Genomic DNA, 15686 nt, shown 5'->3' on the forward strand with positions numbered 1-15686 from the left:
TCAAGAAAAGGGAGAGCTGGCTTCATGCTCAAAGCCATCAGCAAGCATGTATCCATTTATAATTAGAAATATCTTATGTTCACTGTACTTATTTTTATGGTTTCCTTCTATTTCTGGCAAGTTATACTGGTTTCTATTTATTTAAAATGTATTTTTAAGTAAGTGTAGGGAGATAATAAATATGGCATGTGAATTACTTAAGTTTAAGAAAAAGTAACTTAACAGATAATACAGTTCAACCTATTATTCACAGATTGGAAGCCAAGGTACAATAAGGATAAGTAACTTGCTCTGGTTACAAAACATATACTGACAAAGCTGGGACTAACATAAGCATCTTGATACTACTAGCGTCCAGTGCCTGATGCCTCTTTGATAAAAGAAAGTGACCCTCAATTAATATTTGATGATGGACTGTCTTCTCTAAGCCAATTACTTCTTTCATCCTGAATAATGCCAGTGTTCATGGATATGAAAGTGCATCAATAAAAACTCAAAGTATAAGGTTGCATGCAATCAGGAGCCAAGACTACAACTAAGAGAGACAAGAGAAGGTCACAAAAATGATCTTTACAACATCAAGCAATGTATCAGATACATAAAGCTAATAAATCTGCATGCATGTGATGGCACTCTGTGGGATTCAGAAGGTCACATCTTCAATGAAGTGCTAGTGCGCCAAACATATTTTTCCAAAAGCCACAAATCTGGCCTAGAATGTGAAAGGAGCTTCTAGCAAACACACACCTATAGTTTATATAAGGAAGGAAAGTCTTCTTTTAATGCAGCCAGAGTTCATCCTTCCTTGTAAAGAAACACTGAAATTCATGAATAAAGGGTGTCTTGAGATACATGAGAAACTAAGGAGAGGCCTAAAGGGCTTTGGGCAGAGGGGAGACAGGATGGCATGGATATATTTTATTGTTTAGCTTTGTATACATTTTGATCTTTGAACCTACTGAATGTATTACATATTTAAGAAATAAAACTCCCCCCACAAAATGCCTTGACCGGGCTTCCCAGGTGGCGCAGTGGTTGGGAGTGTGCCTGCCAATGCAGGGGACACGGGTTTGAGCCCTGGTCTGGGAGGATCCCGCGTGCCGCGGAGCGACTGGGCCCGTGAGCCACAACTGCTGAGCCTGCACGTCTGGAGCCTGTGCTCCGCAACGAGAGAGGCCGCGATAGTGAGAGGCCCGCGCACCGCGATGAAGAGTGGCCCCCGCTTGCCGCAGCTGGAGAAAGCCCTCGCACAGAAACTAAGACCCAACACAGCCAAAAAAATAAAGAAATAAATTAATTAAAAAAAAAAAAAAGAAAAAAAAAATGCCTTGACCATTTGGTATTCAGTGTCTAAGAGACTCTGGACCATTAAAACAAATTACTTCTTTACAAGAATATTTAAATAAATCCAGAGTTTACTTTTTTGTTAAATTAAGCTTTCACAGTTATTTTACAGAATACAATTAAATGTATTTTAGTTAGCAGATGTCCTTCACAAAACTTGCCATTATTTTGAAACTGAATTAATTTTAGAAGCATAATAAAAAAGCCTCCACTCTGAATTTCTTAATAACTATGTAATGAGATTTAAATTTTGAATGGCATAAGGCAGTTTCTGAATGTTGTTAATTCAGTTCCACTGCATGTTTCTCCTACTTGCAAATAGCTTCAAATTTGCATATAGGGGCTTCCCTGGTGGCGCAGTGGTTGAGAATCTGCCTGCTGATGCAGGGGACACGGGTTCGAGCCCTGGTCTGGGAGGATCCCACGTGCCGCGGAGCGGCTGGGCCCGTGAGCCACAGTTGCTGAGCCTGCGCGTCTGGAGCCTGTGCCCCGCGACGGGAGGGGCCGCGGTGGAGAGGGGCCCGCGCACCGCGATGAGGGGTGGCCCCCACTTGCCGCAACTGGAGAAAGCCCTCGCACGAACCGAAGACCCAACACAGCCAAAAATAGATAAATAAATAAATAAATAAATAAATAAAAGAAAAAAAAAATCCTTTAAAAAAAAAATTTGCATATAACCATTGTGTGTACATTTCAAATATGAAAGCTGGAATCATAGATTGTAGATTACAAAAGAACAGAAAAACATTCTTTACATGGACTTTTGATTTCTCACATCAGCACTGTGGTAACCATTAGACATTACTTGTCATGAAAAAAAAAAAGCAATGATTAATTATCATTCCTAAGTTTAACATGATTTATAGATACTTACCTTGTAAATCTAATGCTACCACAGCGGTATCATCTTCTAATCCTTCAATCACCTCGCACTTATATCTCCCATAATCCTCCAGGGTAAGGTCTGTGATCACCAGAGAAGCATCATTATCACTGCCTCCTTTCAGAAACACTCTACCCTGGTAGCCTCCATAGGTTTTCTTGTGGTATCCCATGGAAACAAAAACATCCACTTCCTTGAGGTAATCTGAAGTTAGCTTGGTCCACTTAATTCGGATTTTGTGGGTTCCTGAGCCAAGTGCTGTAGGGTCTCGGTAAAATTTACATGGCAGTGTAACATTGCCACCTCTGTGTGAGAACACCTTGGCTTGTTCTGCTTCCACAAGTAGACGGGGGCCATTTTCTGCTATAATTGAAAAGAGAGAAAAAAAGGAAAGAACCATTAATATGCTTTTAGACTTTTTTATAATATGAAATATACTACCTACATGGGGTATCTGACAAAGAGTAGCATTGGCGATAAGCTTCTCTGCATTGTTGAGCAGAGATCTCCTTTGAACCACATAGAAAGGTACCTTTAGTAACTAGAGGGCATCTACAAGGTAGTCATGTCTTTTAAGCCACTGAAAAAAGGAAGGATGTGCATTATAATCAATGAGAAATATTGGCTATAATACTCTATAGTCATCTGAAGTTTGAAGATGTCATCGTAAATTCTATTTATTTTTCTTCTACAGTTAAATATCAAAAATGTAGAAACAAGACCAAGAGAAGTGACAGGGAACCATAACTATTTCATCAATATAAACCCAAAACGTTCAAGCTAGGTAAATTGATCTCTCCCCAGCTGAGCTTTCTAATACGATAAGTCTGTATTATATTTCTAGGAAAAGTATATGGCAACATGATTAACTTTCATTGTACTGTTCTGGCCAAAGAATTAGATTGTCCTTCCATCTCTGGCTTCAATTCAAATATACACCTGCGATATGCCGTTCTGGAGCATTTCAAGCAACATGTATGTATTATTTTCACACAAAGGCCAGACATCAGAAAGGCATTTTTAATGAGTGCAGATTTTGAAATATATTCCTCAAACCTTGGATGTTAAAAATGTATCCAAAGTTATATTTATTTTCTAATTAACCAGATAATTATGTTTCTTTATTCCCTTAAATCTCCTTCTACACCCCCCAACCCACCGCTGCCCCTCTTTCTGCTGTATCTTGGTTAACAGAATCCTCTTGCTTTGCTTCTGCCTTGCCATGCCTTGCCCTTTCGCTTCCCTCCTCCCTCCTCCAAGGACTTTATTGCCTTCCTGGGAGCCCCATGATATTCCTAGCCTGCCAAGTTAGCACAGCCGTCGGCCTCTGGAGAGCCCGCTGTTATTTTCAGATCTTGGCTTTCTCTGGGGTTTCCCCTGGTTCACTCATTGCGCTTTTGACCTTGACAAGGTCTCTTGAGGATGTGCAAGCTTTGAAAATGAGAAAGCGATATAAGAATTCCTGGACACACATACCTCATCCACACACAGCTTTCAAAGGCTGCCAAAGCTGTCTTTCAAGCAGCCCTTCCTGCTTTAGGCTGGAGGTTCTGAATAAACCTTGGTCACGAATCATTAGCGATAGTACACAGGTCATCAGGGGAGTAGCCAGTCATCTCCAGACAAACCTCAAAACTTAGTTATTTAATGGTATACGTAGGATTCAGATTTTAAAATAAAGCGTCCAAGAATAGACAGTGGTTATATTTTTATCACAGAGCAATCAAAATTCATATTAAAAAATGAACATATTTATGTCAGCCCCAGTCCTCAGAAACTGAACAGCTTAACCACTTTTAAAGCCATCAGTGCCCCTACTTTGAATAGATCATAAAATGAGAGGATAATGGCTTAATTAAAATGAATCACAAATCCAGCTCATTAAGCATTTCCTTTAGATTCTCTTCTTTATCTTCTTATTTAGGCCCATAGACTCATAAGACATAAAAGGTAAATGTATCCAACTCTACCCTATGTATAATAGTCCCCCTGCAATATCCCCAGGGACTGCATCCATGTTCTTCCTAAATATTTCTAGTATCTTCTCTCTGGGAGGAGGAAAAGGTGCTGTTTAATAAGTCTGCTCAGCAATGCCTGAGGCCCTAGGGAACATGGATCTACCCACTACCTTGGGAGGACGCCTGAAGCTGGGCCTTCCCATGCTGGGACTTGAGTTTAGACAAGACATGAGGCCTTCAAAAAGTTGCAGTTTCATGATTCTCTCAAGCTTTATACTTTAAAGTCAAAACTAATGCCCAAATGCAGTGGGCTAAAGGTGCGTTACGGTAGTTAGGAACATGGGCTTTGATGTGTTAGAGACCTTGTTCTAACCTCACCTCTTCAATTTGCTGGCTCTGAATCCTTGAGCAAGGTGTGCAAGCCCTAAGCCCCAATTTCCTTACGTGTGAATTAGGGAGAGTAATATCTACTGTGTATAGTTGACCTGATAGGCACATAAAGCACTTAAAATAATGGCTGGCCCAAACTGTTCCTACTGCATAGTTTTTCCCCTGTATTTCTCTTATATGATACTGCCTAATATTGAGCATAATTTTGACATATATTAACCTTCCGTGGTTCCACTTATAAAGTTTTTAACCATGTGGAGTAAAATAATACATACAATGCCACCTGTGTTGTATAGGAAACTTGGACATTATTGTGTGGTTTAGCATAATCATAAGGTATTCCAGAATGAATACAAGGCCTGAGTGTTTTATAAATTAAAGAGTTAAAGCACAGATCAAAAGTCTTGTACAAGAGACTGAAACTTCTAATTTTTTTCTGAGGTTAACTGTAAATCATCTTGTAGTATTTTAGAAGTATAAGCTTCTGATTTTTTTTTAGGTACTATTTACTTATACTCTAGCATTCTGCGTAGATGGTGACTTATGTGGTATAATGTTGAGAACTAAGCAGACACCAAAAATCCATTGGCTTCCGACAAAATAATTTTTCTAACAAGCCTGCTAGAATGTATAAATTTCCACCATTCTTATTTTTGGGGCAACTGGGGTGTTGAGGTAGTAGATGCCACGAGGCCCTAGCTGAAATTCAAAGAACCCTAAGAAAGTTGTGTAATGTGTAACACTTTGACTGACTGAGGGCCATTAACGTTCATTAACCTAAATCCCCAACATGGCCTTTAGAACAATGTGTTTTATTAGTTTGCTTGCTTTTAGAAGCTCAGCACTGCAGATTATACAGCACTGAGCGTTGCTGGTGGGCATGGCCTGTTGCAGAGCAGGTAAGATGTAGGAAAGACCACTGGCCAGTGAGTAAGGAGCCCTGGGTTCTGTTGCAGGCTCTAGCAGGGCTTAGCTGTTTGAGTGACAGGTCTACATCATGAGAACATTGAGCTTAAGATTCGTATCTGGCTCCCTATGGCAGGTCGTCATGATGGGGATCAGCCAGGAAACACACTAAGAGGGAGAGGGTAGAGGGCAGGAACAAAGGGAGCCTATAATGCTGATGGCAAACTTTGCACAGTCTTGTCTAGAGTAATCTGATCATTGGGTTAAAAATGTGGATTGGCTTGAAATTAATGTTTAAGTCAAAACTGTTCAATCAACAGGGCAGTTGTAAAGCAAATCAAATGCAAAAGATAAAAATAAACCTTGATCATCAGAATGAGTATTGCTTATCCTTTTTTTTTTTTTTTTAAATATTAACTAGAGAAAACCAAGCAGCACACATGTGCTCATTTTAGGGGGACTGAATTTTTTAAAAGTTCAATCTGTAAGTTACAGGAATTTCATATTTTTATTAGTGAGTGTCAGTGACAGTGATGAAGGATTTGATGCACTTCAAAGACCACAGTTGTCTCCAGGGGAAACAGCAGGGCTTCATTATTACAGTCTGCTGTGAAATCCAGAGGACATCATTCAGTTTCACCAAATTATGAAAGCAATGGCATGACCGAAAAACTGATCTTTGTATCACTCTGTAATTTAGATGAAATCTTTTAAACAATAGGACAAAAACAATTAGTTGCAGAAAAACAATTTAGAAATATGGTATTGGACTATTACCTATTGTTCTTAGTTCTATTAAAAGTTTAAACATTTGGGGGGGACAGTTCATTGCCAAATAAATAGAGGTAACAGAAAGAAAAAAAAAAGGTGTTATGGGTCAAAGTTTGTCTTTTAAAAATAAATAACTTTTTGGATTGTACAAAATAACCAGTCTTGGTGTTGGTTACTTTCTCACTGGTGTATAATGAAGGAGCCTCCAGACTTTTGGATTTCCTAGACCAATAAAATGTAAAAAGAACCCAAACAAAGAAAACTGAGGAATATATTTAAGATGGCTAAACAAAGACAAAAAAATACTCCCCTCCCAAGAAAAAATTCTACCAACATCATCTGATGGTTCCTTATTTTTGCGGCATTTGTTATCACTTTGGTGGGTTGAGATGTGTAAGACTAGCACTTTGGAAGCTGTTACTTCCTTTAGGGTAGCCAACCTGCCCGATGATGAGCAACCAGGATGGTTTTGTATCCTTATCGTTGTGCTTACCACAGTCTACTGAAAACAGTCACTCTGCCTCCCTAGTCCATGTCTTGTTATATTGTTCCTCCAGCATCAAAATAGTGCCTGGCCTGTGATAAGTGTCTGTGACTGAAATAGACTAATGCCTTCTGGAGGCTGTGCTCAGCTATGGCAGTAGACATAGACCCCCGCCCTTGCTTTATACCATATTGCTCTAAAATGCAAACACTTTATAAAAACAGATAAAGATACATATTAAAGACACAATATTTAAAAAGAATACATAATTTAGACATTTGTCTCTCATCTTACACATGACATTTGAGTAGGATACATAATTTAGGAAAAAATTATCTTACTCATTAATCTTTAACTGTTTATAATTACAGTCAGCCCTCCATATCTGTGTGTGCCTCATTTGGGATTCAACCAATCAGAGATGGAAAATATTTGAAAACGAAATTCCAGAAAGCTCTGAAAAGCAAAACTTCAATTTGCTGCTTGCCTAAGTATTTACATAGCATTTACATTGTATTTACAGCTATTTACATAGCAACATTTACATTGTTTTAGGTATTATAAGGGATGATCCTGTAGGTTAGGTGCAAATACTGCAACATTTTACACAGGGGACTTGAGCATCTGAGGATTCTGGTATTGGAGTTGGGTCTTGGAACGAACCCCCAGTGGACATTGAGGGACGACTGTATTTTGTTTCCTTCCAACTGGAGTGAATCCCATTGTTCCCTATGTTGCTCACTGGGAGCCAGAAGCTCCCATCAGTGAGTGGTCTTGATTCTGCTGTGTCTTGTCAGCTTTGCATCAGAGACGTTTACAAGGGCCCTCCCCATTGCCCCTCCCTCTCTGCATCTAGTCTTTACTGTTCTTTCAGAGGGCTTTTCATTTATCAGAGACAGAGCTTTAGTTTCTTGCCCAGCTGTTCCTCAATGTAAAGGACTCTGAGTCTCTCCTCTATGACTCAGCACTTCAGGAAGGGTGACCTGAAGAGGGCAGGAAAGAAGCTTTAAGGAGGATTCATGTCTGCCCTCTGCCCTCTACTACTTGACTTGGGTTTGAAATCCTGCTGTATTTATCCCTGGCCCATCTTTGCTTTCACCTGGAGTTCAAACGCTGACCTGAAGACATATAAGAATATGTGTGCTCCTTACCATTTGTGTAACTTGGAAAGAAATATGTATACTTACATAAACTATATCTGAAGGAATCCCTAGAAACCCATGAAACTAATAACCATGGTAGCCTGTGGAAAGAAGAGGTAGATGTCTGGGTCGAGAGCCCTTGGATATTTTCACTGTGTACACTCTCATATTTAAAAATTTTCGAACCGTGTGCACGTATCACCTGTGCATGCACTAAGCAGAAATGGAATAAAAATATAAAAAATGGTTGACAAAAATTAACAAAAAACTTAATTGACAAAGATAAACAAAAAACTTTCCCTAAAGTGTCTCTAGAAATACACACAAGAAGCTGGTAGCCAGAATTGCAGTATATTGTTATAATTGCAAGATTATGTTTTTGTAGGAGACCTATGGCTCTGTTAATAATAATGTTATATTTAAACAGGTCTTCAAAACATGGAAATTTTACTTCGTTTTTTCAATTCCTTTAAGACACCACTGACAAAGGTACTGACTGTCTTCTAGTTTTGACTGTAAAGGAAAAGTCCAAAGCTGGAAATAAGGTGAGTGAAGATTGCTCTTTGCTGTAGAGTGATGACTGCTGTTTCTCACCCTCTGTGACCCTGTCTTTTGGCCTCACAGGCCACAGGAACATACTCCTCCCAACACCCCTCCAGCCTCTGCCGGGGCCTACCTGCTGTCTAAGCACTGTATAGTCATTGTGCCCTGCCAGTTCCTATCAATCTACAGCTGAACCACATTACCTAGAACTGTGTTTTCAGTTTCCTTAAAGGGCATGTGACCTGCATGATCTGATGTGCTGTGCTGCGGAGCATTCCCTTAGGTATTGACCACATCCGTCTTCCTTCCTGTGTGGTCAGACCACTCAGGATGGCTGTCCTCTTGCTTTCTGTACATCCCCTGCTCGACCAGTGCCTGCTTCACCTACTCCCTACTCTCATGACTGACCTTCCTACACAGTTGCCCCAGGCCCCAGCTAATGATTATTCTAGCTTTAGATCAGAACGTCTCCACCAGGATAGCTTCTCAAAGGGGAGGTGAGGGGTGGGCTCCTCTTCTGGTTTCCCTGGTAACTGATGAACCAACCTGACATCAATTCCCCCTATAAATGGTAGCCTCCCCTCCCCCTGGGGAGCTAAGACTGCAGCCAGGTCCTGCCTGCCCTCTGCCACACACAGTGGGGTGTCGCTCCAGGACCTTGCTTCAGACGTGTAAGCTCCCCAATCCATTAAACTGTTGATGTCTCTGTTGCTGACTCTGGGCTTTTTCTTCAGTCTTGAAGCTGGGCAAGTACAGGGCTTGTAGGCCTGTGGGGTGCAACCCAACACTTGCCTTAGAGCTAAATCGATCCTGTGATGGGAGACAGCCCAACACCAACATATAGTGTTGTTTCGGGTGATGTTGATCATGAATGTGTACCATGTTATTATATCCAAGTTTCATAGTAAAAAATAAGGATAAGTGCTATCACTATTTTAGAGCCTGAAGGTTTTTTCAGGGACAGTAGAAATTTTTCTCCCCAAAGGATACTTTAGACAGATCTTTGCCATATAAAAGGTGAGCTTCTTTGCTGGAAATGGGCATCAAGAGCCTCCAAGTAGTTCTAGGGGAACTACTATTGAACATAGTTCAAAAATCTGTGTTCTGAGATGTAAACCTGAAACTGGGTTACTATCTTGAAAAATATTGTCTCTTTTTAATTCCTTTTTCTTCATCTTTTTCAACCAGGAAGAAGTGAAGTGTGAGGAGGGTGTTTAGCTCTGTTCTACTAAATTCTTTGTGGCTTTTGTCTTTCCACATTCATTATTGTTTCATCTATTTTCTCAGCAGCTGTAGTTTATTGGTTAAGCATAGGGACTGTGCCTCTTACGTGGTGTCACCTAACCTTTATGTGCCCAGTTTTCTCATCAGTAAAATGGAGTTAAGCCACCTTCCTTGCAGGGTTCTTGTGAGGGTTAAAGGAGGTGATACGCTGAGAGCTTAGCCTAGTGCCTGGTACCCTGAGTGCCCAGTAAATGTTGGCTGTTACTGACAAACATTTCCTGAGTGTCCAAAGTGTGCCAGGTATGCAAACCAGCTTCTGTCTTCGACATTTTCTTCTTTCCTGTGCTCTTTCAGAAGACAGTTCCTAGAGAGTACTGATTCCTGAAAACTCACATCTCATCAACTAATGATGATTCTCCTAATCTAGTGGTTCTTAATAGAACAGGAGCTCATTTCAGGACCACCACCTTAAAGCCTTTTCAAAAAAAACCCTGTATCTAATCCAGCTTCTTCCTGCTTCCTCCTCAGTTTCCTTGGGGCTTCCAGAAAGTCTTCGTTTGGGGGTAGAGGTGGAAAGTGTGTCCTGGTAGCTGTCCCCCCACCTTGCTCCTTGAACTGCTCTTCAGAATCACTACGGTGGCCTGAGGAAACGTTTCTCCAAGGCTTGAGACCAAATCTTTTTTTCATAGTGATTTGATTTCTTCTGGAACATAATTTTATCAATTGAATGGAATGAAATGGGAGCCGTTTGTACCCACTGCTTCACTCAGAAGTTTTTCAGAGAAGGCTTAGATGGAGGCTGTATGGTTTCTGGTGGGTCAGGAGCAGAGCAATCAGCCTGCCTGAGTTTGAATCTCAGCTTTACCACTTAACAGCCATACGACCTGGGGCAAGCTACAGACCCTCTCTCAGCTTCAGTGAGGGTAACCACCTTTACACAGTGTGGTGCTGAGGGCTAAAAGAGATGACCTAGGTAATAAAGTTTCTATTGTGCATCACACATAGTAAGTGGTTTTAAATGTTAATATTAATTTATCAGTATTATTGCCATTGGTAAGTCCAATATAACTGGTCCCAAAACTTGAGACGGTCATACTAGCTTTGTCAACTCGGAGTTGTCTGCTCTTGCTAATAATTTTCAGAATTTAAATGTATGCATGTTATCGAAGATTTATGGGTAAAGAAATAGCACTTGGTTTCTATTATTTTAGTCTTAGAAAAAAATAGAGTTATCACAGATACAGAGAAGTTAAGGAATACATTATAAGAAAATAAAATTTGAATGTTTCACTAATATAGTAAATGACAATCTTTGAAGAATCATACTTTCCAGGACTGTAGTGCAGACTTCTTTCAAAGGGTGTGGAGACACTGAAACATTAGCATGAGTCATTCTTCTTCATTAGGCTGTAACTAACCACACACACCCTAATTATAGGAAATGTGTTTTTATGTGGTAAAGGGCTCAAATCTATTTGTCTCTGCTCAGACTATTTCCACTTTGTGGTAAAACGTAAGGTCAAGTTACCCATAATTTGCAGAAAGGACACTGTTGGTTTTATACATTGGTATGGTTAGGGTCTTCACTTAGTGTGAAAGATATCAAGATAGTACTATCCAGAGTCAGTTCTGGAGGCAAAAGGGAACTTTTGATTCTTAATCAACAATCATGAATTGATAGCCTATAATGTGTCAAGTATTAAAAGTTTAGTGCTGAAACAAAACGAAAGGTAAGTGGAACACAAAAGCCCAGGTGGGCAAGGCTGAGGGAGAATGAAGGGAGCACCATGGTCCTGAGAACACAAGGAGTGAAAGGCACCTCACCATTGCTGGGGGCACGCACTCCCTGCTAACGGGGAGCAGGTACTCGTTCCCACTGATGTTGTCCAATGGGAATGAAGGCTGAAAAGCAGCAGGTCTTTGGATTTTTCAACAGATGCTAGAAATACACTTTTTTTTTTTTTTGGCTGCGCCTCGTGGCCTGTGGGATCCCACTTCCCCGACCAGGGATCAAACCCCCGCCCTCACGCTCTTGGCAGTGAAAGCGCAGAGTCCTAACCACTGGACCACCAGGGAATTCCCTAGAAATGCACATTTTAATGTGACTATCTCCTATTTTTAAACACTTGCAATTAATTTAGATTTTTTAAAAAAGTTACCTGGGGGAAAAAATTACCACGTATCAGTGATCAGGATTTAGACTCTGGGAAGTGAACATGTGACCTTTGTATCCTCCTTTATCCCACCTGTTGATGCTGAGGGTTTCCAAATTTCAGACCAGGGCGATCTCCTTGTCTCTGCTTGCATTTCCTCCTTCTCCAGGTGATCTCATCTAGTCCCATGGCTATAAATATTTATGTGCTGGTGATTCCAAAACTTTCTAGCAGTGTACTTTTTCCTGAGCTCCGAGCTACTAAATCCAGTGACCTGCTGGTCATATACTGGATGCCAAACAGATAACTTGAGTCCTCCTCTCCTGCCCAGACTTGTTCTTCTCCCAATCTTCCTCAATTCCTTTTATGCCTCCGTCATCCATCCATTTGTTCAAGCCAAAATCTAGCAGGTGTGTTTGATATGCCCCTTTCCCTTAATCCCTACGTCTAGTCTATCAGCAAGTGCTGCCATCTCTACCTCACTGTTTTTTGTTTTTCCAGATTGGTTCATCTCCATCCATCTCCACTGCTACCATCGTGGTCCACACCACCATGATTTCTCACCTTAAACTACCTCCAGACCCTCCTAAAGGTCTCCTCACTTTTACTCTTGACCCACCATAATCCAGTAGTCACCTGGTCTTTTGTACCTGTAAATCATATTACATCATCCCCTTGCTCAAAACCTTTTAGCCATTTTCAAGCACTTTTAGAATAAAATCTGAACTCTATACTCTGAACCAAATAAAAAGTACAATGGTCTCACTCATGCCTCCTCTTCCAGTCTCATCTTAAACCACACCCTCTTCACTGCCAGGCTGTAGTCCCTTTAGCTTCTTTCTGGTTTGAAAATACCATGTTTATTCCCATCTCAGAGAATTTGCACTTCCCATTCTTTCTACCTGGAATGCTCTGTCCCTGGCTTTTGATGTGACTGGCTTCTGCCCACTATTCAGAGCTCAGTCTACAGAGCCCTTCCTAATGCCCCTCTATGGGGTTCATCCTACAGCCCCCTAGGGGCGCTCTCACAAGATTTTCCCCCTTAAAAACACTTTTATATTTATTGTTTATATGTTCATTTGTTTTTATTTATTCAATTACATATGCAAGCCAAATAAATAGTTATAAGGAAAGAGGCCAAAGCTTGGTTTTGGAGCACACTTTGATTTTAATATGTTATGGGTAGCCTATAAATAACTGTTATACATTTTTTAAAATAAGATATTCCATTTACATGGAAACATCTCTATGAAGTATTAACCATCCAGTCAGCTTTTCAGTATTTTAAGCTAATTAAGACCCTTCGTTAATGATTGTGTGATAAAAAACAAGGCAAAATGAGGACATAAAATAATCATATGTAGATTCTGGAGATTTAAAACCTTTCAGTATAATTTATGACACTTTTCAAGAGAAAATAAGAATTGCTCATAACCCACATTATTCTAGGGAAGAAAACTTTAGAATTTTCCTCTCTATTCTTGAAAAAAGCAAAAAACAGAAAAGGAAAAAACCCTTGTGTGAGTGTTCATTATTTTTTACTAGCAATATTATTGGTCACAGATAATCATAAATCCATTGTGAAAAAATGTAGCCATATAACTAAGAAAATAAAAAGTATTTGTAATACATACCATAGTTTATAAGGAAACCTGTCTTTAACTTACATGCCTTTCACCTGTTTCATCTGCGCCTTCCCTACCATTCAGTAACTCTGAGCCAAATGGACAAACATCATTTCCAATGCTTTCCAGGAACAAGGCAAAGCAAGGAAGCAAACAAACACCACTTCAAATAGAATCCTCTAGAAGTGGAAATCTCCTCACTTCAAGGATATGTTTTCAGTGGTGTTTCTATTTTAAATTTACGATCTCTCTTTAGAAACAAGAAACGACTCTCCCTTCTTTCCACCCCCTTCACCTAATCTGAACCCTTGACTGTAGTAAATGCTCCCTGTTCTAACTTGCTTTGTTAATTTTGTACTTGATGGACTATGGTCTTTCTGTGTTTTTATCCTTAATGTCCTTGTCTTGTTTGAGTGGACAGTGTGTGGAAAAGGTAGGTAGAATTCTTGTTTAACTTAATATTCTTTAGTACCTTTTACAGCATAATCCTTGAGTATGTAAAAACATACTACTCAGAGCTTATACATGTGGTAATTAGTTACCAAGTAAGCACTCAAGTCAAGCAACCAACGTGTTTAATTAAAACAAGATTAAAATGGCTCCAATTTGTACGGACTACTTGATGATCATTTTTGAGAACACATGTATTTAGTGCTGCTACTACATTGTAGCAATACAAAATACACAAAATGTTTTTGAAGTGATTTGTATAGAACTTTTAGATTTCTTATGCTTTCAGTGTCTTCATTTTGAAATAAAAATACTTCTGTAACAGAGATCCTCTCCCACCCCCTGGATATTTTCACTTTGATACCTCAATTAAATATTTTAACTTAGCACTTTGGTAGATTTTTGTACTCCAAAATACATTCCTAAAAGAGTAGTTTCCATTTTCCATTTAAAATAAAGAGCCAAAGCAATAAAGAAATCTAACTATTCTTTCTTGGTAGCTGGGAAAGTCAGAGAAATATAGCATGTTGAAATTACTTTAACATTAAGCCATTCAGCTATAGGTCAGTGCTTTAGCTGAGTCAACACTGGTTCCAGCAAAGCTGCAACCAAAGAAAAAGGCTTCTCTATTTAATGGATTTTTCTGGGGGGAAAAAAAAAGCTTTGGGAAAGTTTCCAGTCATTGGCTTCCTGCATAATTTGCCAATTTCAGCACTCAGGATGGAACAGAGAAAGCAATGGCTGTTAGTGTGAATTTGTTGCTACCTGAAAATATTATTAAATATAGGTTTTTATACCTGGAAATATTCTAAAATTCATTGTTTTAATAGATGTATTATAGAATAACATAGAATTCAGCATTTTAGGCTACTCAACAACAAGTTTAGAAATATTCTTAAGGTGTATTTTATGGGTTTAAAAAGTGAGTATGAATACAAAATTCTAAACAGTAGGATATTTTTGTTTGGTAACTATTCTTTTCTTCATATTTCCACCTCTATATAACACTTATTTTATTGTTTCTTGTCATCTTTGTCGCCCTGATAATATTGTCATTAAGCTCATTGAGGAGATGGTTTGTTCTTCCATAGAGAATAACTCAGTATTTTGCACAAAGAAGGCCAATGTTTAGCAAATGCCCGAATGAGTAGATTATTTCAAAAGGACACACAAATGCAAAGAAGACTGGGCAATGGGCTAGCAAATGCAAAGTTGCATTTCATTCCTTGCTTTTTCTATTTATAACCGTTGTGTATGTGTGTATAAATGTATAAACTATATGTGTGTGTGTGTGTATCTAGTGTACCAACTATATAGTTGAGGAAAATTATTGCCATGCTTGACTTACACCTATAATTTAGAGAAACTGCTTTATTGAATGGCAGTTATCACATTTAGTAGTTCTATATTCATAGTAATGTCTGCCTTTCACTAGACCATAAGCTTGATGAAGACAAAGACCGTGAGTTTTGGTCATCATTCTATTCCCAATGCCTATTAAGGTGCTTACTGTAGATGACACATTTGTGCCCCCCCCCCAAAATTCATATGTTGCAACCTGATTCCCAGTGTGATGATATTTGGAGGTGTGGCCTTTGGAGGTGATTAGGTTATGAGGGTGGAGCCCTCATGAATGGAATTAGTGCCCTTATATAAGGAACCCAGGAGTGGTCCCTTGTCCCCTTCTGCCATGTGAGGACACAGAGAAAAGATGGCCATCTCTGAACTAGGAAGCCAGCTCTCACCAGACACCAAATGTGCCAGCACCATGATCTGGGACTTCCCAGCCTCCAGAACTGAGAAATCAATTTCT

At 39.5% G+C, this 15686-nt stretch overlaps 1 protein-coding gene across 1 annotated transcript in view; it reads right to left on the reverse strand.

Moving 5' to 3' along the window:
* Window positions 1-15686, reverse strand: part of HAPLN1 (hyaluronan and proteoglycan link protein 1) — a 72457-nt gene that overhangs the window by 11889 nt on the left and 44882 nt on the right. Inside the window, exon 3 of the mRNA XM_057538605.1 lies at window positions 2219-2590. Coding sequence (XP_057394588.1) covers window positions 2219-2590 — 372 coding nt within the window. The remainder of the gene's footprint in view (window positions 1-2218; window positions 2591-15686) is intronic.

This window comes from Balaenoptera acutorostrata, chromosome 2, assembly GCF_949987535.1.
Source record: "Balaenoptera acutorostrata chromosome 2, mBalAcu1.1, whole genome shotgun sequence".
NCBI lineage: Eukaryota > Metazoa > Chordata > Mammalia > Artiodactyla > Balaenopteridae > Balaenoptera > Balaenoptera acutorostrata.